Source organism: Macrobrachium nipponense, chromosome 26 (genome assembly GCF_015104395.2).
Source record: "Macrobrachium nipponense isolate FS-2020 chromosome 26, ASM1510439v2, whole genome shotgun sequence".
NCBI classification, from domain to species: domain Eukaryota; kingdom Metazoa; phylum Arthropoda; class Malacostraca; order Decapoda; family Palaemonidae; genus Macrobrachium; species Macrobrachium nipponense.
In genome coordinates this window covers 46,404,033-46,430,026 of record NC_087215.1, presented here as the reverse complement: position 1 = coordinate 46,430,026, position 25,994 = coordinate 46,404,033, and the positions used below count along the sequence as shown (strand labels likewise).

Here is a 25,994-nt window from a genome sequence, read left to right as displayed (position 1 = left end):
CTGATTCAGGGGTTTCTGCTTCAGTCTCAGAACATTCGGCAGCCCTGCCTCAGGGGGGTCTCATGCCTTCTCCTTTGGTTTTCCCTTATGAGAGTACTTTTGCTTCTAATGCAGCTGTGTCGTGTTCCGCAGGTTTTTCCCATGTGGATGAGGTGTTGATGTCTTTCCTGCCTCCGCAGGTTACTTCTTTGGGTATCCCTTCGTCTTCTGCTGGTTTCAGTGTCAGGTTTGGTAGCAGATCTTCCAGGTTTCCAGACTTTGTCGGGTCAGATGGTTGCTCAGCAAGGACGGTTACATTTGTACATTTGGATGTTTCGTGTTCAGCGGCGGTGGACGTTCGCACAGGGGATGCGTCCTCTTCACATGTTTGGGGAAAATCTCCCTTGGATATTAGTTCAGTTCAATCCAGGTTGTTGAATCAAGGTTGTGAAGCACTAGGTCTGCGCAGCTCTAGCGGTGTTTTGCTGCTGCAAGAAGCCTTGAATCAGTCGGTAGCTTCCGCATCTCTTGGTAGAGGTGTTGATTTTGCGCAACCCTTTGTCAATGTCACAGGTTCATTGTTTTTCAAAAACCACCTGACTGTCCATTTCTGTCCATCAAATACTTCATGAAAGTCTGGGTCTTCAATAACAACTGTTGGACAACCACCATCACTCTCGCCACTAAGTCTGTGCTCAATTTCTTGACTAACAGAAGCAACACCAAAGGCACCAAAACATACCTTGCCTTGGGTCACTGTGACACCTCCCAAGTGGTCAAAGACATTGACTCCTAACACCACATCAACACCATTAACCAGCTGATCTAACACCACAGCCCTCACGGTTAGACATTCACCGTTCACACCTATCTTCAACCAATCTGCAACTTTACACTTAATATGACTCCCATCAAAAGCACTGATATACACCTCACCTCTACATTGGGGCACATATCTGGAATGTACCACCGATGTAGAGCAGCCTGTATCCACAAGTCCTTTTGCAGGCTCATTACCAATCCAAACATCAATTATAGGCAATGTATCAAGGTGTGCCTTTCTATCATCACAAGGGCGGCTACCGGCACAGCAGTCACCCCTTACTAGTTTTCCGCAACCTGTTCTTGACAATGACTGGCATATGACCAATTATATTACACCTAAAACATCTCACCTGTGTCTCTTTACAGTCTTTTATCATGTGAGGGCCACCACATCGGAAACATTGACCCTTAAATTGGATAGGCCTAGTCCTATTCTCTGGTTTCCCACCACCACCACCACCTTCTCCATTCTTCCTAACAATCACAGCTACCACACCGCCTTTCTGTTTAGATGACAAAATCCTAGCATGATTGAGCAATTCACTCATTGCCATCATCATCACATTTGCCACTTGCTGTAAACCAACACTAACATTATCTGGGAAACCATTGACAAAAGTTAGTTTCACCACATTTTCTAAAGCAACCTTATCAAACTTAGCTAAACTGGCCAACCTCCTAATCTCATTGGCATACACATCAGCTGGTTCTCCTGTCCACTTCCCGTCATCTGAACCAGTTTTCCAAAAGCAGAGAATGCATCATCGGTAAATGCTACTTTAAGTTTTTCTTGAATTTTCACTGCATTTTCTTGGTCTTCATCACTCATCTCCAAATAATGTGCTAGAGCATCACCCTCCAGATACAATGGAATAAAACTGGCTAAGTTGGATATATTCTGTAGCTTAGCCATAAGGTTACCTTCTTCAACCATGATACAATGTCTCCTTCGCCGGTGAACGGCTTAATCATGTCCATTGTAATTTTAGATGCCATATTTTCTTGGAATAGTCCTAGATAGCTTGTAGTTAAACTCACCTTGCAAGTTCCTTCAGACTGCTCAACTCACTTTGCAAGCTCCCTCAGACTATAATGGATGACCTTCAATATCCAACTCACCAACCAACGAGGAAAATAAAGGGAAAGATCCCTCGCCACAAACTCTCAACCAGAGTCCCAGGGCACAACACCCTACCTCCACAACAACTGACTGACTACTGCCCAGGTGTAGACAATCCCACTCACATGTAACTGCAGCAGTGTTTCCAAAAAATCCTACATCACATTAATGACTCAACAGAAAGCTTTATAAGGATTGCAAATAATTCCAGCACAAAGAGAACTAAAACTATAAAGAAAGGAAATAACTAAAAGAGGTAAAAGGTTAAGATTTAGATATCAATCCCTCTCAGACAAGAACAGGATTAGTATTTTGTTTTCATATGATACGCTAAATCAGTTAATCCACAGGTATTAAGCAGGTCAGATTGTTCACTTGTATCTTCCTTGGGCAGTCTTTAAGGTGTGATGCCCGAAATTTTTTATGTTGATAGTATGCATCGACCTGAGACCTCTCTCGTGCCACTTTCATTTGGGTCAGCTATAGTAGTTCTTGGTATGCCCATTGGTGGGCGGGACTGGTCACTTGCACTAAATCTGTGGATTGTTACCTGCAAATTTTTCAATTTTCAAGCTGCCCAGGCAAAAATTGTTAGATAACTAGTTACTGGGTAAGTTACTTATATAAAATGACATTTTGGCATTGAAATAATAGGTAAATATGGAGCATGTTAGTTGCCAATGAGTGAATTTTGAACAAACTCCTATGCAGTCATGTAGCATCAGTTCTGGGCATAGTTGTACCTATGCTAAATTCCTAGTATCCCATGTAAAGAACTTCAGGTTTGTATGTTAGGAAAGATACAAATTACTTTCAAAGTTTTTTTTTCCTAACACAAATCAGAAGTTGTCTATGTGAATGGCCCACCTCAGTCACCCCTCACTCTCCCACCTGAGCCAGAAGGCAAAGTTAGTGCATACCAAGAGGTGGGCAGAGTTTACCCCTGCCTATCAGTAGTGTACTGCCTTTTCGCAAAGTTTGAATGGTCATTCCAGCTTTGTTCTTAAGGTAAATAATTTGCCAAGAACGTAAGGTTTGTATGTTAGGAAAAATACAAATTATGTACTTTTAAAATTTGCTATAGTATGTACTATTTTGTTAAACTAGAACTTTTATATTTTCAGTCTTGTTTTTCTTTACAGTGTGCTGATGTGAAGAAGGAAGGAATAGTATCATATAGTAGAAGCATAAAGGTAGAAGATTTATGCCATGATTTGTGTGAGGAAGATATAACAACAAAACTAGAATGTAAGGCATTTCATCTTAACAAACCAACAGTTTTTGTACTAAACCAAGGCAATATAAAAGTTGTTAAGTCTGCTATAAATGCAGAAGAACGTGAAGAAGCCCTAGGAGAGACTGAGGAGGTAACAGACATAGCTTTAATTGATTGCATGTCATATGATCATCAAAATCTTAGGTTCAGTCCTCATGTCATCAGTTTTTTGAGCTCTTGACAAAGTAAGTGATCATCTCCATCTACTTCATTTCAGCTTTTAATGAATATCTATTTGTTCCTACACAAGTGCAAACCTTCGTTCTTTACAAAGGATCTAGCTAGTGAACACAAGCTGGAATGGCGGTTTAACTTCCAGACAAGGTTGTTGTAATAATAATAATAATACTGTTAAAGAGAATGGCAGAATTAAGTGAATTGATTTTATATATTGTTTTTATATTTTTCTTATAATCCGCCTTTCTGGCTTAGTGATGTTTCTGAGCCAGAAAAGCGGATTACGTATAAGAAAAATAGATAAGCCATATATAAAATAAATTTGCTTAATTCTGCCATTATCTTTAACAGTATAAGTCTAAAAGAGTCTTTTACCAAAATAAATGATAATAATAATAATAATAATAAAATAGCAATAATAATAATAATAATAATAATAACTAATAATAATAATAATAATAATAAGAATAATAATAATAATAAATAATAATAATAAATATAAATTTTATTTTCAGCTCAAGGCCATATACATAGAAAATACAAAGTATAGCCAGTAACATACACGTTCTAGATACACGAGATGATAAAAAAATGATTAATTGGCAATATCCATACAGTTGTTGAAGTAGTATAAAAGATAGTATTCAAAATAATAGTAAAATAGTATTCAGAAAAATGGTAATAATAGTAATAATATTGAGAATACAGGCAGTCCCCAGGTTATGACGGGGGTTCCGTTCTTGAGACGCATCGTAAGCCGAAAATCGTCGTAAGCCGGAACATTGTCAAAAATCCTAAGAAAACCTTACTTTTAATGCATTGAATGCATTCAGAACTATGTAAACTGCATTCTTATTGCATTTTTTATAAAAAAAAAAAACCTTCAAATATTGATTATTTTGCATTTTTGGTGTCATATTTCTTTTGCCACATCAGCGTTGTAGGCGTCGTAACCCGGGAAATAATTTCCGATGAATATAATTGAAAGGAGCCTTAACCTCAGAATGTTGTAAGCCGAACCTGTCATAGCCCGGGGACTGCCTGTACAGTAGAGCCCCGGACCTCAACGATAATCCGTTCTAAAAGAGGCATCGAAATTCAATTTTTTCGAGATCTGAATCAATATTTTCCATAAGAAATAAATGAAAATGAATTAATCTGTTCCTGACCACCCATTACTACCCTAACCTTGCCTTATTATACAAAACAGTACACAAATTACAATTAAATAAGTCAGATTTAAATAAATATCAGATGTATATATGTTATTTTTAAATAAGTATACTGTATAAAATAAAAAATGTGGCCTACTTCCAATGCAGACATACTACCAATGGTTGACCGGGCGCCATAGGATAGCTACTACTACACAGATTGCTTGAAAAACAAGTATAACTACTACAGTACAGTATACTACCCAGTAAATTAAAGGGGAACTTATGGTTGCATTTTAGCTGTTTTATATGTAGTTTTATTCTATTTAAGTACCCCTGGTGAAAAAAGTTTTTTGAAAGGTGTGTTTTCTTATTTTTTACGACCAATTTTCTATTGCACTATGGGCGCCGCCATTTTGTGTGGCTCATCAGTTATGCGTGACGTCATGTAGCGGTAGGCTCAGACAGGTGGAACTATTCCGAGGGAAGAGCATCTTCAGGTAATATCCTTTTTGGTTTGTATTTGTCAGCTGAAAATATATGATTGAAATGGTAAATAAAGATGTAAGCCTGAAGTATGCCTAGTTAGGTATATATAGCCCTAAATTCTAAAACCCCATTAATTAAACTAGTTAAAAAGGACTAAGTGAAGGCCCTCATCAATTCATGGACAGACACTCACACGGTTAGAAAAATGCCGTTCACCCCATCACCTGGGCATCATCCTGCCCCTAATTTTGTACATAAAATATTGGTTCCGGATGGTTTTTTTATAGACCGGACTGTACATATTGCTGAAATGTAATAAATTCCTTACAGGATACCTTGTTAGTTGTATGTTATCCTTAAGTTATCTCTAATTCTAAGTCATAGGTTAAGTCTTAGAATAAGTATTAGATAAGTAAGTTTAAGTTTAATTAGTTCTACTGTAATATTTTAAGTAAGTAAACTTATGTTTAAATGAACCTCAGTTTTCATTACTTCTCCTTAAGTTTACTTGTTATTCATTAGGCTTGGATGGGTATTCTCTGGTAGATTTTCACCGGTGAACACAAATCGACATAGAAAAGGGATTTTGACGAAGGAAAAATCTATTTCGGGGGAGAGACCTGTGTCGCCCGGTGAACCCGACCCTTCTGATTGGCTTCCCTTCCCTTACACCTATCCAAGCCATAAAAGGTATCTAAAAACAGTCAGGATTGCAGATGTCGCTCGGGTCGGGTATTAGCAGTAGTAGTATGGAGGCGGTGAAGGTGTTGCCGCTGGGTCGGCTCACCACATATGAGGGTTCTTGAAAAGGAAATCTCTAAATGGCAGGAGACCTGTGAATGGTGGCTTCCACATGGCCTGAACTTTATACCCGACGTCCTTTGGGTGCTCGCGCGAGGGTAGTAACCTCTGCATACCATGCTAGCTTTTTTCTCTGGTATATTTAGAAACTATTTATACTAGAAAAGTGGATAGCAGGATCTTTTCACCGGGCGACACAGGTCTCTCCCCAGAAATAGATTTTGCCTTCGTCAAAATCCCTTTGTTATATTATTTGAAAGGATTAATAAAAATATATTACATATACTATAAAAATTCTCTCATCTCAGTAAGAGAGAGAGAGAGAGAGATTACATGAACACTGAATGGCAACAACAAAACAGCTCCTCCCCTCCTGTCACATTACTTGATATATTTGACAGTTTTAGTACCTGGAGTTAGGGAGAGAAGACTGGGATTTCCTTCATTCTTACATAATTTTTTTAATTTATAAATTAAAAAATTACTAATTTGCTATAGTTTTTTCTTAAATGAATTAATATTATTGCTGTTTACATCAATAGCAATGCAGTGTTCCCCCTGTATTCGCGGGGGATGTGTACCAGGGACCACGCAAATAGCGCAAACCTGCGAATAGTTAGAACTCCCCTCTAAAAATGCCCATATCTGCCTATCTTGAGAGTTCAAATACCAAATGTATACTTAAAGTATCATCTTACTTCAAAGATACCATTGAATTGGTATTATTAATATCATTCCACAGTCATCTTAAACATTTTACCATTAGCAATATATAAACAGCCAATAATAGAGAGAGAGAGAGAGAGAGAGAGAGAGAGAGAGAGAGAGAGAGAGAGAGAATAACTCCTTATGATATCAATAGATTGAAAGGAACTTCTATAGGCAACACTTACAACCCCCCCGCCCCATAAATACACATACAGTGGTACCTCGAGATACAAAAGGTTCAACTTACGAAAATCTCGAGATACGAAAGCAAATACGAAAAATTTTATGGCTCTACATATGAAAATTGCTCAAGATACGAAAGGTTGTTGCTGTAGTCCGAGATTTGCACGGACTACTGATACCAATTTTGAAACTCGCGCGCTGATAACCGAGCAGACTTGCCACCATCCTCCCGCTCTCCCATTGGTTCCTGATGCTAGTCACCGCCATGAGATCCTTCTCTCCTATTGGTCAGCATCCCTCCCATCATGCATCTATGTACTAGTACATAGCAGCGTTCTTCTTCAGCCATTGCTTCTTACCAGTGTTATTGTTATCGTACGCACGTGGAATTCGTTCGTTCACATATACGATTTTGTTTGTTAACGTAAATTTGTGTTAGTGATTTCGTTGTGCTACTTTATCGTGTTGTGTGAGAACCTAATTAGTATACGTACTACATTACTTAATTACGTACAGTATAGTCATGGGTCCCAAGAAAGTTGCTGAAGTTCACAGAAAGAAGAGAATGCTTTCTATGCAGACAAAAATGGAGATAATAAAAAAGTATGAAGCTGGCTTACGGTTGAGTGTGATCGCTAAGGAATATGGCCGAAATTTGTCGACGATAGGCACCATCCTTAAGCAGAAGGAAGCCATCAAAGCAGCTACACCTTCCAAGGGTGTAACTATTTTGTCCAACAAGAGGAGCTATGTGCATGATGAAATGGAAAGGCTGCTTGTTCTATGGATTAAGGACAAAGAAATCGATGGCGATACAATAACCGAGACGGCAATCTGCCAGAAGGCCAGCGCTATTTTCGGCGATTTGATTGCCCAAGCCGAAGACGACGGAGAGGGGACATCGACGGCAACCCCAGAGTTCAAGGCTTCTCATCGGTGGTTCGAAAAATTCCGTAAATGGACTGGCATCCATTCGGTGGTGAAGAAACTGAAACTTTGTAAAATACGTAGATGGCGATACAATAACCGAGACGGCAATCTGCCAGAAGGCCAGCGCTATTTTCGGCGATTTGATTGCCCAAGCCGAAGACGACGGAGGAGAGGGGACATCGACGGCAACCCCAGAGTTCAAGGCTTCTCATCGGTGGTTCGAAAAATTCCGTAAATGGACTGGCATCCATTCGGTGGTGAAGAAACTGAAACTTTGTAAAATACGTAAAGTATAAAAAAGTAAAAAAAAAATTTAAAAAACAAAAAAAGAAAATAAAAATTTAGTTTTAAGTTTTTTGTAAAGTTAAGTGTTACAGTTTTGTTAATGTGTTTGTAAACTTTAGTTTGTTTTACTGACATTTTTTTATGTGTTTCGTAAAGTTAAGTGTACGTATCTGCCGTTTGTCCTCCTCCTCTGTCACCACTTTCGGAGATAGCCTCACTCAAAAGGTAAGCTTCCACATTTTACTACATACGTACAGTATTTCTTGTATACCATGTACACTAATACACTTTATTTACAGGTAATTAGCAGTACGTATTAAGTTAGGTATTGTATGGTCCAAATTGTTGTAGTATTTCATTGTTTATAGGTCAATTTAGCTTTATTATGAAATTTACTGGGGTGTTTTCGGAGGGCTTGGAACGGATTAGCCATTTTACATGTAAAATGCGGTTCAAGATACGAAAAACTCATGATACAAAGGGCGCCTCGGAACAGATTAATTTCGTATCTCGAGGTACCACTGTATCTATTCCAGAGAAGGGAGAAAGAGAGGACTGAACAATTATGTTTGTCTGTATATCAATTCTTTTGCTGAGAGAGAGAGAGAGAGAGAGAGAGAGAGAGAGAGAGAGAGAGAGAGAGAGAGAGAGAGAGAGAGAAACACCATATGTAAACCTTATGTAACATCTTACATCAAATTTATCTTAAATTATTACCATATTAATATATTAATCTTAGAGACTGTATCAATACGTATAATTTCAAAGTAGTAATCCTAAACATTAGTACCCTTAAAGGTATATACGTACGTACATACATACATACTTCTAACACTTGCAGTCGAGAGAGAGAGAATTTTGTCCTTACAGTATTTATAAGAGTGAAATGGAAAGATTATTGTTTTTAAAATACTCACATATGAATTTTGTAATTACATTTATAGTATTATTATTACACATATAGTATTATTATTGGAAAATATTAATAATAAACTTATTACATGCATGTACCATAAAAAGAATCTCCTCAGTAAGAGAGAGAGAGAGAGAGAGAGATTTTGCATAAAAACCATTAAATTCGTTGACCATTGTATGGCACTGTTACACAGCTTCCCAGCTCCGAGCGTCACTGGAGTTACGAGAAGGTAGGGAAATTGATGCAGAAAAAGACGAAGGGAAGAATTTTCATTTGAAGTTAGTTATATTATTATTATTATTATTATTATTTGAAAATATTATTAAGCACATGCATCTACCTTAAAAATTCTCTCATCACAGTAAGAGACAGGAGTTATCCTTACGTAAGTGAAATGGAAAGGTAATTTTTATCTTTTAAAATACTACCACATACGAATTTTGTAATTACAGTTTTATTATTATTATTATTATTTTTTTTTTTTGCTCTATCACAGTCCTCCAATTCGACTGGGTGGTATTTATAGTGTGGGGTTCCGGGTTGCATCCTGCCTCCTTAGGAGTCCATCACTTTTCTTACTATGTGTGCCGTTTCTAGGATCACACTCTTCTGCATTAGTCCTGGAGCTACTTCAGCCTCTAGTTTTTCTAGATTCCTTTTCAGGGATCTTGGGATCGTGCCTAGTGCTCCTATGATTATGGGTACGATTTCCACTGGCATATCCCATATCCTTCTTATTTCTATTTTCAGATCTTGATACTTATCCATTATTTCCCTCTCTTTCTCTTCAACTCTGGTGTCCCATGGTATTGCGACATCAATGAGTGATACTTTCGTCTTGACTTTGTCAATCAACGTCACATCTGGTCTGTTTGCACGTATCACCCTATCCGTTCTGATACCATAGTCCCAGAGGATCTTTGCCTGATCGTTTTCTATCACTCCCTCAAGTTGGTGCTCGTACCACTTATTACTGCAAGGTAGCTGATGTTTCTTGCACAGGCTCCAGTGGAGGGCTTTTGCCACTGAATCATGCCTCTTTTTGTACTGGTTCTGTGCAAGTGCCGGGCATTCGCTTGCTATGTGGTTTATGGTTTCATTTTTCTTATTGCACTTCCTACATATGGGAGAGATGTTATTTCCGTCTATCGTTCTTTGAACATATCTGGTATTTCTTTAAAATACTATCACATAATATGAATTTTGTAATTACAGTAATATTAATATTATTACAGTGGACCCCCCGTATTTGCGTTTTCCAGATTCGCAGACTCACACGTTTGCTGATTTCTCTCAGGAACATTTCCCCGCATTATTCGCGGAAAGTTCGCGCATTCGCTGTATTTTTCTATGATAAATAACCACAAATTCCTGTTTTTTTTATGAATTTCATCATAAATGCACTTTTTGTGATAAATCTATTAAAAAAACCAAGTATGACAATTTTTAGTGGGTTTTTCTTGAGTTTTAACTAACAAAATAGGCTGTTTTTGGCATTTTTATAGGGGTTCCAAACATTCGCAGGTTCTAACTATTCACGGGGGGGTCTGGTACGCATCCTCCGCACACGGAAGATGATTTTTAATATACCCCTTCGGTGTTTAAGGGTTAATAAGCTAAAAAATGAGCCATTACTCGAATCTGTACGTAATTCAATTTTTTTACAATTTAATTTCAAATTAGCGCCGAGGTACTTCAGTGGAGTGCGTCATTTATCCAGGATTCGACTATGCTGCCATCTGGCAGATTAGTACCAATGACATAGTGAAGCAGTTTGCCTCAATAACAAGCACAGCGAAGCCTGCATAGTATTGTATTGTATTCAGCCTTGGTAATGTCCTCCGGTTTTAGGTCAATTGTCATTCAAATAGCGTCAATTATGCCAACTTGTATGGCGTTTGGTTGTGCCAGTACTTCTGGCATGTGTCCAAAAGGCATATCATTCCACAGGATTCAGTCAAATAAAGAGAAATCAAGTCGCTGGCTGATGGCTCTTTGAAGGGAGGATATCAACATCAAAACCTTTCAACCTACGATGCAAAGCATTGTCTGTTTGGACCATTTCTTGCCAACAGATTTTAAAGATGACATTTGGAGCAGGGTATTAGGTATGGCTATGAAATTTATTTATATAATATGTTTTGTGAACTTAATTTCCCTCTGAACAGACCACGGTACTGACGAAGATAGGGTGGCTATCTACTGCTATCTATACTATTGGGCCTCCACTTGTATGCATTTGAATTGAAATTTATTCTTGTCAATTGTCATGTGCATGGTGTCGGGTGAACAGCAGTTTTCTAAATGAGTGTGTGTGTGTGTCCATGAATTGATGAGCGCCTTCACTTAGTCCTTTTTAACTAGTTTAATTAATGGGGTTTTACAATTTAGGGCTGTATATGCCTAACTAGGCATACTTCAGGCTACTTCTTTATTAACCATTTCAATCATATATTTTCAGCTGACAAATACAAACCAAAAAGGATATTATCTGAAGATGCTGTGCCCTTGGAATAGTTTCGCCTGTCTGAGCCTACCGTGCCATGACATCATACATAACAGATGAGCCACACATAAATGGTGGCGCCCATGGTGCAATATTAAATTGGTGGTAAAACAAGAAAACGCCCTTTCAAAAATTTTTTTTTTACCAAGGGTACTTCAATAGAATAATACTACATATAGAACAGTTAAAATGCAACCAGAAGTTCCCCTTTAATAGCAAGTTTCAATTTGTTTCCTACACTTTTGTTTCCTTCAAGCCTTCATCAACGTTAATGAAATGAACTCATTACTTTATAGCCAGAAGTCTAGCAGATTCAACAATCCATATGCCTGCCAAGCTGGAGGTGCTTATTTCATTCCTCAGCTCTTTCAGACCAGGAAGGTATTCCCAGGTGGGTAGAACCAGCCAGTCAGTTCATAGATTTATCCAGACAACCCCCGCCTATGGATAAGTCTCCTGTGTAAAGAATGAAGGTTTATATTTATTTAGGAACAAATAGCAAATTCTTAAAGTACATCATTTGTATTTTCCCCAACATGAAAACCTCAAGTTCTTGACATTGATGTCCCACCTCAGCCACCTCTCCTTCTGATATCTGAGCTGAGAGACAAAGTGAAGTGCAGTAGATGGGTGGGTGGGGCTTCCCCCTGCCCATCAGTAGTTAATAACCTTGCCCAAAAGTTAAACGACGTTCCATCTCGTACAGGCAGTCCCCGGTTAACGGTGGAAGTGGTTAACAGTGATCCAGTTTTATGGCAGGTTTATAGCGCCATAAAGGTCCAAGTTTTGGTTATCAGCGCCATAAGGTGCCAATAATAGAGTTATGGTTCCATAACATACCCAACAGAAGCGTCATTAACCAAAACTTGGCGCCATAAATCACTGAGTTTTGGTTAATAGCGGTTTTCACTTATCAGCACCCCTCCAAGAGTGGAACCCCCCACCGATGATAACTGGGGTCTGCCTGTATTTGGAAGCTAAGTCCTGTGTAAAGAACTTCAGGTTTGTATGTTAGCAACAATAAAAATGACTTTAAAAAATTGACTACATTTGATCCGGCCAATGCAGTCTTTTCATGAAGTACCCAGTGGAATTACAGTACAGACATCTTAAATTTACTGTATTTAGCTGGGTTTTTGCATTCAGATATGACTTCTTGAACCTAGGAGCTCTCAGACAGATTCTGCAAATCTAAAATTGAGTGTGTGGAGTATTTGAAGACCCATATGTTGGCTAATTATAAGTAATTGGTGTGTATGAAAAAACTAATTTTGTTTTTTAAAAATACCTCATGGTTTGGGGTTTATTTACTAATTAGAGCTATATTGATCTCTCTTCCATGGATTCAGTAGGTTTTATTCTCTCAGTGTGTTTTTACATATGTATATATGCTAAGGTTGCCACTCACCCAGTTCCATTTTTCTTAGATTTACCCACTCCCTTTCTTAGAGAGATTACTGTTCAGTGCTTTGTTTACATTTATGAAGAGGTACTTCAAAGTTCTCTTATACTACAGAGTAATATTGTTAGTGATAAGTGAAATAATATATTTCATTCCAGTTTAGATTTAGTATTAAGGTAACATCCTAATTCACATTTTTAGATTTCATTTTCCATTTGTAGGAAGTTCCCCTGTTAAGATTAATCTTGAAAGATATATTTAAAGTACATCATAATTAGTTTCAAAATTTTTATGCAAAATTGAAGACCTTGTAAATTGACCTTTTACTTTTCTTCCTCAGGAATATTGGAACACAAAAGCAGCAAATCCATATATCCCATCAAAAGATGAATTTATGCATATGGTTAATATATATGTTGGAAATTTCATTGATGGGGAAGTTAATCAAGACATATTATCTAGGTTAACTGATCATAGCAATGTCTATCAAGGTGATATAGAGTCGATGGTTAACCACAGAAATTTTTGGTTGCTTACCCAAGACCATGAATTCCTGACATCACTCCTCTTCGAAGAGTACAACATCTTCCCAAAAGTTCTTGGAACCTGTGGAATTTATTATTCCATGGAATACTTCCAGCCCTTAACAAAAAATGCCATGAGACCTTTTGACTTCTCATGGCGGGAAAGGCTCTGGAAAGCTTTGGATATTGTCAAGTATGTAGGACGACTAGACTCTGTGTGGACAGAGCCTTTACATTTGTGTGATGTTAAACATGATCACTTTGGTTGGAGTGATGAAAATAAAGTCAGTTTTTTAGATCTTGACTCCATTCTAACAGACAGTGTTTTAATAAAGACATTGGAACACACACCAGCATGTACAGATAATGAAGACTGTTCTTATTTTGATTGTAAAGGAAAGTGCCACCATAAAACGGCTAAATGTGGGTTGGAACGCACAAATACTAATTTGCAAGTGATATGTGATAAAATTTTTCTTGGGAACACTGATGGTTTGATATCACTTTATGGCTTACTTGTATCTCATGAAGCAAATGAGGAATTGTTAGAGGCTCTAGAACTATGCAGAACAAATCGGGGAATGACAGTTGATGGTATTGCTGAGGTCATTAAAAAGGCTGCTAGTCTTCTGATGTATTAGTTTGTGCAGAGAAACATTCATTAATTAACAAGCAACACACCAAAGATGATGTTTAAATGTGCAGCTAATGGAGGACACAAGATCTTTGTAGGGGTCTTATTGCTCAAACTTTTAACATCGGTAAGTAAATAAGTACTACTGTATTTTGTAATAGCAGTTTGTGTTGCAATAAGCATTGTTGGCTTCAGCTGTGATTTCAGGATAGTTACATCTCACAGCTGGTAACCACTGGTGATTTGGATGTACAACTAAGTGAGAATTTTAGCTGAAGTATATTTACTGAAAAATGTGTTCATACAAATGAACAACCCTTGTATTTTTACTTGAACATAAATATGTAGTGAAAGTGGACGAGCTGAATGAAGAATTGCTGCTAAAATAATTTAAAGTAGTGGTTAGTATGTCATTACCTGCTAGGGTAGCTTTGCATCATCTGTCAAGTGCTTATACTTTTCACTGCTTCAGATTGTATGGTACTTGGGTTTTAGCAGTTTTTTCATTCATTTGCTAACATAATGTTGGATTGCAACATTTTAATATTAGTGATTCAGTTGTTAGTTTGAAGCTAAGTATTTGTTTAACCAAAGTTTACTCATCTTCCCTTGGGACATTTATAATCCAGGAGTCTGCACCACTTTTCCCATTGCTCCCAAAATTGAAGTAATCTTGCACTTACTTGCATACGGAGGACTTTGTCCTCATTTCTTAGTTGAGTCTAGTGGAAGATTTCTTGATACCTTTGGGAGTGAACTGTCGTTAGCCCTTGGACTAAAACTCATTCTATGTCTGCAATTCTGAAACTGATGCATCTGTGTTAATCAGGCACTGAACACAGACGGCTCCTTTGGGAGCCTAGAAGACTGAGACAAAAGATCCTGTGTATTCTTTTTCTGTAAGTGAGATGCAGTAAGACAAAAGATCCTGAGTATTCTTTTTCTGTAATTGAGATGCAGTACCTAGCACTGTCTCCGGTGGAAACTGATGCGCATGATACAAAGGAGAAAAAAGTTGGATGATCTTTGAGTTGGTGTTACTCCTTTGGACATGAAAGAATGCCAAAGATCTCGTTTCTTAACCCTTAATGGACAGATAGCTTGTCAGTAGTAATAACAGGTTTGGGGTGGTGGATGGATGGATGCTGTGGGGAAGCAATATTAAGCGCCATTGATTTGGAAAGAATCGGGCTGGAAAGAGATGCCAATACTTCAATACTTCAGTAGCCGATAAATTCACTAATAACTTTAACACTGGCAAAAATCATGAATCTAGCATCTCAGGACTTCAGTTCTGCTTCTGACTTCAAAGGAGAATATATTGCATCTCTGTCTCGCATGACATCTTTTTGTAAATTTGCTCTTGAATGTACCAAGGGGTTGCTGTTGGTTTTTGTTCTTGACTTTTACGATAGTATGTTGGTTGTAAATGTAATTTTGCAAAGAAAAGTGCAAATAAATATTAGAAAAAATATTTACAAATAAAAAAAAGTGACTGAATCTTCATTCTTGGTAAATTTATGTAAATATTTTTCAACTAATTTGCTAAGAATTTGTTACTGATTTTATTTCTTATCTGTTTTGATATGTGAGCTGTAATTATAATTTGACAAATATAAAATTATTTATTAGAAAAAACATTGTTAAGTTGGTAAAATTTACGATTGTCTTGTAAAAGAAGCCCCACAAGGGTTTTTAAATAGTATAGTCATTTTCAACTTCTCGTGGAAGGTAGGGAAAACGTTTTAGAATTTTTTTTTCTTTCATCATGTGCATTTGCATATCTTCCTCTTTCCATTGATGTGTTATTTTTTCGTAGATTGGCTGACCTCAAAGTGTACCCAGCCTGAGGAACTGCATATTTATATTTTTACCCATCCACAAAGGGTTAAGGACTCCCATCATATATAGTTCCTCATTGCACGAGTGGGTTATGTGCTCGCCTACTGATTTGGTAGTCCAAGTTTGATTTCTCACTGTACCAACGTGGAATCAGAGGAGTTTATTTCTGGTGATTAGGAATAAATTTCTCGAAATAATGTGGTTTGGATCCCACAATAAGCTGTAGGTCCTGTCACTAGGTAACCAATTGGTTCCTAGCCACGTAAAAATATCTAATGCTTCGGGCCAGCCCTAGAAGAGCTGTATAATGAGCTCAGTGGTCTGTCTAATCCAAGATATACTTAACTTCCCATCATGTATAGCAGGAAAGAACTCCCAACCAGTCTGCAGAGAAATTCTGTGGGAACACTGACCAATCTAGAAAACTCATCACCTCAAATACTTTAAAAGTATTTTTCACTGAGTAAGCTAACTCAGTAGCCAAAAACATTATTTGGCAGCATTAAAGGTTGCCCAGAGAATTCCCCCTTTGAGGAGGCAGATACTCCCTAAGAGGGGACTTCTATTGTGGCCTAGGAGTGGTACTTAGAATAAAAATCCTAGTAGGAGGGAAACTGAAGGCAGCTTTATCTTATTTCCTCTTCATTGGCAGCCATTCTTCAATCCCGCCATAGGCCTTTTTCGCCAAAGAAGAAGGTACTAATTTAAGCAGTCTTGAATAGTTCACAGAATGAGTTTCCATTAAAAAGGAAGAAGCTGGTGAGGTAGGCGCTGATGGGAGAGAAAAACTGGGAAATGTTGCCAGCAGAAATCTCATTAACTAGGCATAGGCTGTCGGAGGAGTGTCCGTTTCCTCTTCTTCCTCAGAGGAAACCAGAGATAAAGCCAAATCTGGGGAATCTTCAGGAGATGACAGCAGCTTATTAAGAAGCTTCAATATACTCTCCAACTTCTTCTGGGTAGGATCCAAAGTCGTTGACATGTCTTAAATTTGAGCTGTCTGAACTCTCATACTAGCAGACACTTGCACCTGCTGAACTTGCTAGGGAGTGGGCGCCAATGAACGCTTTGGTGCCAGTTCCACTGACAGCAAAACTGGGAGCTCAGATGCCAGAGAAGTGTCCACCACCTGGGATTCCCATGGTACATCAACAACGGTGAGCCACTGGAAGTTGCGGTGCTGCTGTACAAACCGTTACTGGCAGACGTCTACTTCTAAAGGAAGATCCGACATTACTTGATTAGAAGGAGGATTACGATCCTTAGAAGAAAGCTTCTTATCAGTAGATGATGAAGTGCCCTTACATGAAGCCTGGCACTTCAGCAGCTGTGAAAAATCTCCTAAAGAAAGGCTGTCCGATGAAAAGTGCTCCGGACTATCCCAGTGGATACAAGAAGATTGCTCTCTTGCTTTCTTACACAGCACAGAAGAAGACTGACACACACTCACAGCTCTCCTTTTCAACGGGCACGATTTCTCCACAAAATACCCAGGAGACGAGCCTGAATAATTTCCTAGCCTAATTTTTTCTACACACAACAATCATTCAAGCTACCCACCTGTTCATGTTTCTCGGTTCCATTTTAGTCCAGCTTGAGTCTTTGAACAACACTACAGCAAGACTTACAATCCTTAAATTCCTAAAAGAGAGAGAGCTCTCTCCTACCCTACCAAAACACCAGATCCATCCCGCCTCTACTTCTGGCACGACCCGCAGATTTCAAAAATTTTAACTGCCGAACATATGAAACTAGTAATAGCTATGTACTACTAGGTAAGTAAATAGATATAAAATCATAAATTTTAAAAGTAAATTGTATTTTTCTCATTCCGAAAGGCACTGCCCTCCAACATAAGAGAAGACTTGAGAATAAGTCACTAAATTGTCACAACACTCCGCTCCTCGCGCGATAAGCGAGCAAAGAGGGCGATGGAGATATAAGTCCGGAAGGAGAAAACACTATAAGGAAGAATACCAGGAGAGATAAACTAAAGGCAAATGCTCCTTAGTGTTCCTCCTGGCAAAATTCCAACAGAGCAAGAGGAACATCTAAAAAATAATCATAACAAACATACTTCCGTGCCCTTATCAAAGGGCATATGAATGTGATAAGGGTCACTATTTAAACCCTTGGCTACGGACCCCAAGACACACATGCTGGGGAAAGCAGCCTGTAAAACTATCACAAATCATGGATTTGTATATTAATTAATAAATAACTGTATACAGTCGGCTCCCCCCCCCCATATTCGCGTTCTCAAGATTCTCGGACTCGCCTGTTAGCAGATTTCTCTTTGGACCATATCTACCCATTATTTGCAGGAAATTCGCCTATTTGCGTTATTTTTCTTTGAGAAATACTCAAATTATACTGTATTTTCATATCATTTCATGACTAAATGCACAGTTTGTGATGATATTCAGTTATAAGCATTTTTGGAGGGTTATTCTTGTGTTTGAACTATCAAATTAGGCATTTAAAAGCATTTTTAGAGGGGCTCTTAAGTATTCGTGGATTTTAGCTATTCACAGTGGGTCTGTGATGCATCCCCCGCAAATACGGGGGGTTTACTGTATTCAATATATTAACAAAAGATCCCACTGGGAAAATCAAGTTTAAAGAGCTCACAAAAACACTTTGCTTTGCATGATGGTTGAAAGCAAAGTGGAATGTTTACATCAAGGCAGGTGGGTCTCCCCACCTACCAGATGGTAGTTACTGTCTAACCACCTTGTTCAAGAGTTTCAACAGCCGTGTTCCAGCTTCGTGGTAAGCAATTCCTATTGTAAAGGACCAGGGGCTTGTATATTATGTAGGAACAAATATATTGAATTCATTAGGAGGGTTCCTACATATGGAAGGATACAGGTATGTCTAATGTCCTGACAGTTACAAGTTTAGTTTTGATGCTCAGCCTCAACATCCTACTATTTTTAGTCAAGTTAACTTGGTAAGTAAGTATGACAGGTCCCATCATCACTCCTTGTGATGTGTGGTTAAAGCACTATGCTAATGCGGACTGCTGAAAGTTCACATTTATGTGAGCTACGATTTTTCCTACATAAATACAAACCTTTGTTCTTTACAAAGGATTTAGCTTGTGACTCAAGCTGGAATGGCCATTTAAACTTATTGACAAGGTGGTCAACTACTGACAGGCAGGGGAAGCCCGCCCACTTGTCGTTCTGCACTCCACTTTGCTCCTGGCCTCTGTCGAGTCAAGATGTTTCTCATGATTCTCTGCCTGACTTTTGCAGTTGAAACTTATGGCAATTTTCAGCATTGGTAAAGGGGCATTTTACAGTGCCTTAAAGCACCGATACATCAAGTTACGGTGCTGTAAATCCCATTGACGTTGCTAACGTCAAGAATGGGCATCAAGTTGACAGCGATTACGTATGTTCCACAGAAAAACCTGAGAATTGGTGAGTCCATGAATTGTGAGACTGCTAATAGCAGTGTTTGACTGTACTTAATGGGCCAAAACTCTAGCATCTAATACATCTCATCTGAGTGGTACGTTAAAGCTGCCGGGTTCATTTCTCTGCTCCTAATGGACCAGGAAGGTAACACCCCAGGTGGGGCAAACCTACCAGTCAGTTCAGAGATTACCCAAATTCCTCCCACCAATCAGTAAGTCTCTTATGTAAAGAACAAAGGTTTGTATTTGTGTAGGAACAAATAGCACATTTTAAATGTAATTTGTATTTTTCCTAACATAGAAACCTGAAGTTCTTTACACCTGAGTCACCCCACAATCTGGTATCTGGGCTGGAAGGCAAAATGAGTGACCGACAGGTGGGTGGGGCTTCCTCCACCTGTTGGTAGTTGACTACCTTGTCAATAAGTTTGAATGGCTGTTACAGCTCACATAACTTCAGGTTTTAAAAATTTGCTATGTTTCAGACTTTCCTCTCTCCCTATTGAGCTTAGGATGTCTGTTGTATACCTCAAATCAAAGCCCAAAATGGTGTATACTCACAGCTAGTTATCTTGGCCTAAACATTTTTTGAATGATATATCTACTTAAAACTTCCTTTATGCTCTGGCTACAGAGATTTTACACACACTACAGTTCATGTTTACTGTAAATCACAAGGCTTTTACAAGAAATAATCCAAGTAGAGGGGATCTCTTTTCCAATTTGATAAACTTTTATTTTACATATTACTGAATAAAAAGCTTCCAACTTGGAGTGCCCTTATCCTATCTCCTCAGGTTAGTGAACATCTCTGAGTCATAGAAATATCAGTGCTTGACATTGAAGAGTGGGTTCTTCCAAGTGAGAAGAGTCTTGATTGTCACACCTCTACCACAATGCATGCTTTAGCAACAGTTTAGTACTCAAGTTGGGCACTAAGCCTATGTGGAGGTAAAGGTTTGTATCTCTAATTATTTTAAATTTTACATGTAGTTTGCACAGTGAAAGAACAAAAAAAAATTGTCAAAAATATGGTTAACATATCTTACAAGGTCAAAATGACACTCGTTTAAACAATTGGAGAGAGCTCCTAACTTGGTAACATGACCTACATTTCATGGTTGAATGCCACCCCTGAAGTTAGCGGAAAATCAAATAGCAAACTCTAGGCAAATTCAAACTCCCGCTACTACAAAAATATACATTTATTTCCCAAAAATAGCTTAAGAAAGATGAAAATGGAATAAATGAGTTAAGAAATGTCTCAAAAAAAAAAATGTTAAACTATCATATCCTTCCCAAAATCTTATTTAAGTAAGTACCCCTCTTATCTCTTTCTGTCCAAGAATTCATAGTTTATCAAAAGTCAGTACAAGTCTAGAGAAACCCCATTTTTCTATATGGTGACTTTGAATCCATCTGAAAATGAGAAGATAGTTATCAGACAAGTAAACATTAAAGTTCATCAATAAAATGTGTGCCACATAGCACTCCCCTTTCTCTAGAACTGAACTTAATGTCACTTCACTTTTACCTTTTCCGACAGACCTCCGAACGCCTCTTCTGTGGGGTGTTCCACACACAATCAAACAATATCAGGGAGTAAACCTTTAGTTCTCATATAAGAGATTATAACTCACTTTCTGTGACTCACATATATCGAATGTATGCCCACTAATGCCCACTAACCGATGTACGGATACACGCATACAATGTAGCTTGGTAACTTTTGCTGTGATTAACTCATGTCTCTGGAATGCATCAACGACCTCATTTATGCATACTGCTTGTTTTCTATTTGTTTTTGATCTCAGCATCTATGAGGAATCTAGCGATTGCACCTGTCTCTAACCGGCAAGAGCTAAGGTTATCAACCCCACTATTCAAATATATATATTTATCATGATAAGTGTGTTCTGTCTGGAATAATATTTACTGTTAAACAGAAAAATTCAGAGCAAATCATCAAAAAACTCCATGAAGACAATGTAGAAATTTTATTGTCTTGCAGTTGGATACTAGAGAAAAACTAGCTGTTAATAATACACTCTGATCTAAAAAATCTGGCTTTCTGTGGTCTGGGAACTCCTTGATCCGGGATATTTTTTAATCAGCCACCATTAGTCTTTAGCATCTACCAAGGAGTCACCACGTTTCAGTTTTTGGATTTAGGCGCTGAAGCTGTTCCGTAAATACACAAGCAACAGTTTATTTCCAATGAAAACATTCTTTGAAACTAAAAATATATAGTTTACATACAGAGGATACAGAAGTACCGTAATTTATGTATATACTTGGGTATCATCCAATCTTGTGTATCATGTGATCATTGAAATTTTGTCCAAAAACATGATTTCATCATATACATTGTGTATTATATAGTGTGAGATGTTTTTTTAGTAGATTACACTTTGTTAGGCTTTCTATGCCTGTCTCGGTTTCGATAGATACCATTGATAATGCATATTATATCTGAATTAGCGTTTAACTATAAATATGTTTAGAAGCCAAAGGTCATTAGGTTGAATGCAAATCTTCATACACTAAATCAATCTTACCAACATTGTGACTTGTGTAAGAATTCATCACTATTTCTTATAATTAACAACCATTTACTAGTACTGCATGCAAAACACAGGCATAAACAAAGTACTGACATAAACAGCTGTTTGCCGATGTCAGTTACCATAACATGTTTATTAAGGGTTACGTTACAGTTGTCGTGCCAATATCAGTTACCACAACATGTATATTAAGGGTTGCGTTACAGTTGTCGTCTTGTTAAAAATTTGCTCAATTTTAATGGTGACTTCCATAAATAAGAATAAAATAAATCTATTCATCTTTCACTCAACGGAGAGGGAAGTGTTAAAAAAGTTTGCCACTAAATTTATGGTTGTAGCTGAGGCAGAAGTGAATAATGTGCAGGCCACAAAATGTTCTGGAAGAGCCAAAAGCAACATCTGATATTGTAGCAACTCTTGGCAGAATATAAATGGCACATGTTTACTATGTTCATAATTTATAAATCGATGTGGCAACAATGTATAAAATATAATTGCATACAGTACGTAAAAAAACAGGTTTGGCATAGGAAAAACCTATTTTTGGTAGCCGCTGTGAGTCCTCAAAGGAGTTACTCTCATGGGTCCAATAGAGGCTCCATAAGATAGAGCAACTAATATTGAAGACCTCTCTTGTAGTCATTCTTGGCCAATATATTGCATGTTGACAAAAAGGCTCTTTCTCTCGTCTACAGCAACTATACCTCGGTTCCATTCCTATTGTCAACTTACAAGATTGTGGCAAGAGTACATCTTATGTAGGTCGCCATTGTGTCAGTCGCGTATCTGCACAAGACCCGGCCTTCATAACTCTCTTTTAGGTCTATGCAGAATAATTATTCACTAAATCCCATGCCTTTTTGTCAGGGAAAGTGGGTTTGTCTGAGGACTCACAGTAGCTACCAAAAATAGGTTTTTCCTACATTAAAACCTATTTTTTTTTTATAGTGTAGCCACGGTTCATTCTCAAAGAAGCTTACCAAAAAAGTAGACAGGTGACGAAATGGGTTAAACTCATAAATTCAATCCCAACAACCCAGATAAAATTTTTGGTCCAAGAGCAAGCCACAAGTTTTAAAACATTCTTTATTCCAGATACCCTTAAGGGTTTGGAAACGAAAAACATGAAACTAAACATGAATTTATGTTTTTTAGGATGTAGTTCTACAATGATATACCTAAATATGCTGGGTTTCATCGCAGTATTGTTGCACCTTTCCCAGTGATATCTTAGCGTACCCACCACATCAAGAAGACCCCTGGTTTTCCACTTTAACATCTATGGGGTCAGGACTAACCATACTGTCTCTGATGACCACACTGTAGACTCAGAGACTTCTTTGTAAGAAACATTTTTGAAGAAAGCCTATGATGTGCTTGCTTTCCTAATGCCATATGAGTTAGGAAAGGAGTGTGGGTCTGCCTTTTTAATTAGGGCCACTGAATTTATTCTCACCTCTTGTAGGGGCCAGGGTACAAGCTGTTTTAGTGATGTAGCGTCTCCGTCTAAAAGAGTCCGGTTTACTAATATGAACTCCTGATGCCAAAGTAGTCAAGAGCATTGCCTTTTGCAGCTTATGAGTCATGGTTGTATTGGGCCCACTGAACTGAGGGGCTGACAGAAGCTGAGGCACCTTATCAGGGACCAAGTAATTGGAAGCCTTGGAGGAGCTGGTCTTTGTAATGCAAAAGACTGGAGAAGTAACAATTTCTATATTAGAATCAATACGAAATCCATAAGGCAACGGTTCCGTTGGTGTTGCTTTGCATGCCTTGACTGTTGTAACAGAAAGGCATTTGTCTTCAACAGAGTTCCCACCTGGGCTCTCAGCATGGACGTAATCTAACCATACTTTCCATATGGGCTGGTAATATTTGTCAAATAGATATGTCCATGGTTTCTGCACTAGGTACCTAGCAATGTTGGGTGGGTAATTTTCACGACAGACAAGATTTAAAAGATCCACATATGAAGGTCTCTGCTCAGAGAGGAGGATGCGTAGATAACTTTCCCTCCTACTGTCTGGGATAGGACAACGGACAATAATGGAATAGAGTTTTTCGCCTGTTGTTGAAGTAATAGGAACTAATGCCTGTTTGAACAATTTAGGGCTACCGTCAATTCCCCGTATTCGTGGACTCACGTATTCACGGATTTCTCTCGGGAACATGTACCTCCATTATTCAGGGGGAAATTCGCCTATTGGTCCACAAATTCTTTTTTTTCTTCTTAGCAATTTAATCATAAAAGGAACTTTTTGTGATCAAACTTAAAAAACCAGGTATAAAAATTTTTAGTAGGTTTTTCTTGAGTCATAACTAATAAAATAGGCAGTTTTAAGTGTTTTTATAGGGGTTTCAACTTTTTGCGGGTGGTTTGGTTACACATCCTCACGAATACAGGGGGAATACTGTATTTCAGTAACTGGCTTCTTTAAAGGTTAGAAGCTTGTTCAAGACTGAAATCTGGAAGTTAGTGGAAGCATGCTGGCAAGTAATTTAGTAGTGTGATTATCTAACCTTCACTCTGTTGAGGTTGTTGTTTCCCTTGATAGAGAGTCTTCTATTACATCGAGAGACCAATTGTGGACAAGTGCCACTTCATTTGTTGGCTACCTCGAGAGTACCATAAACAACCAACCAAACTAATTTTTGTCTTGTGGGAGATTGCCATCTCCCAACTTTTCATGAAATAAACTACCAGCTAGAAAGTTTCTAAAACTTTTCACTGTGACTTAAAACTATGTACTTTGCTTGCTACTGAGTTTTGGGTCTTCCATAATAACCGAAATAAGATCTATGAGCACTTATCAACAGATGACATTATGTCGTGTGTTGACGCTTGCATAAACCAGAGAGTAATGAAGACTGGGTCTTGCACAGGTACATGGTCTACACAATGGCGACCTACGTAAAATGCACTGTTGCCACTATCTTGCTGGTTGATGATAGTTATGGAATCGAGGAAGTTGCTGTAGACAAGAGAAAGAACCCTCTTGGCTTGAGTCCTATATTCTATCAGTGTCAACATGCAATACACTGGCCGAGACAGACTAAAAGAATTCTTTGATATTATTGGTCTATCTTATGGAGTCTCTAATGGACCTATGAGAGTAACTCCTTGTAGGACTAACGACAGTTACTCTATCAAAACAATGTTTACTAAATTATCATTATTCTTAATACAACTGTATTATTTGACTTTTGCAAATGGATATCTGTCAGTGTTATAACCTGTCCAAGCCAAAAGTCTCTCTCTCTCTCTCTCTCTCTCTCTCTCTCTCTCTCTCTTCTCTCTCTCTCTCTCTCTCTCTCTCTCTCATATACAGTTTAAAGAAACAAAAGCAGCAGATTTTTAGGTTTTTAAAAACAATTAAGGTGAGATCAAAATTTAACTGATTATTCATGAGCTTTGCTCTACTTTTGATATCACAGCACTATAGAGTAGTGTTTGAAATGAGCTGGCAAGACTGGTGATGTAGGGCATTTTTTTAGGGAGATTTATATAGAGCAATTTTCTGTGGTCCATCTGTGGCCTGGTCCTAAGGGTGCTGGTATTAAGAGGTCGGACTGCATTGATAAGGTTGATTCAAAACTAATGTTACATATCCTGAAATATTATTTTGCTCTTTGTTCATGGTGTATTGTTAAATCTGCAAACACCATTCAGAATGACCATTCAGAATGACTAGATAAGTATTTCTTGTACATATATTGAACATTGCCATTTGAACTTGCTGGATTTCATTCATTTTTACATCTTAATGGAACAAACCATATAGCTGCAAGAAGTGATTGAAGGTGCAGATTCTAAAATGTTCTAGCTTCATGTAGTAATTTATTCACTGATAGTAGGACAGGTGATTACTTTGCTTCCATGATTATAAAAGAAATGTTTCTATTGTATCTGTAAGCTGGCATGCATGCATAAAGTGTAACTGAAATAATTCAATAGCTGTAACACCACTGAACATTTTTTAAGGGAGAAGATCTGCCTCCATTTTGAAGTGGGTAAAATTCAGTTTTTATAATTCATTATAAATACAGTTTTTATACAAACTATTTTATTAATGATGTAAATATCAGTTTAATACAGATATGATTGTGTAAGTTGATTTTTTACTTTACTGAGCAGGTTTTATGCTTTACTGAGCAGGTTTTATACATGGTAATGTGAAAAACAATTATGCAATGGAGATTATATACTAAATCTTCCATGAATAGTCATTATACTATACATTGTAATATTACATAT

At 37.8% G+C, this 25,994-nt stretch overlaps 1 protein-coding gene across 3 annotated transcripts in view; it reads left to right on the top strand.

Annotated features, from left to right (window-relative positions):
- LOC135200253 (divergent protein kinase domain 1C-like) overlaps positions 1-25,024 on the top strand; it is a 53,765-nt gene extending 28,741 nt beyond the window's left edge. Inside the window, exons 2-5 of one of the 3 annotated variants that reach the window (XR_010311232.1) lie at positions 3,067-3,291; positions 13,092-14,036; positions 19,973-20,132; positions 20,722-25,024. Coding sequence is in view for 1 of the 3 variants with exons in the window: in XM_064228724.1 (XP_064084794.1) it covers positions 3,067-3,291; positions 13,092-13,916 (1,050 nt within the window). In the remaining 2 variants the exon portion in view is untranslated. Of the gene's footprint in view, positions 1-3,066; positions 3,292-13,091 lie in introns of all 3 variants that reach the window. The other 2 variants (XR_010311231.1, XM_064228724.1) reach the window with 2 other exon arrangements.
- Positions 25,025-25,994: the final 970 nt, after the last annotated feature.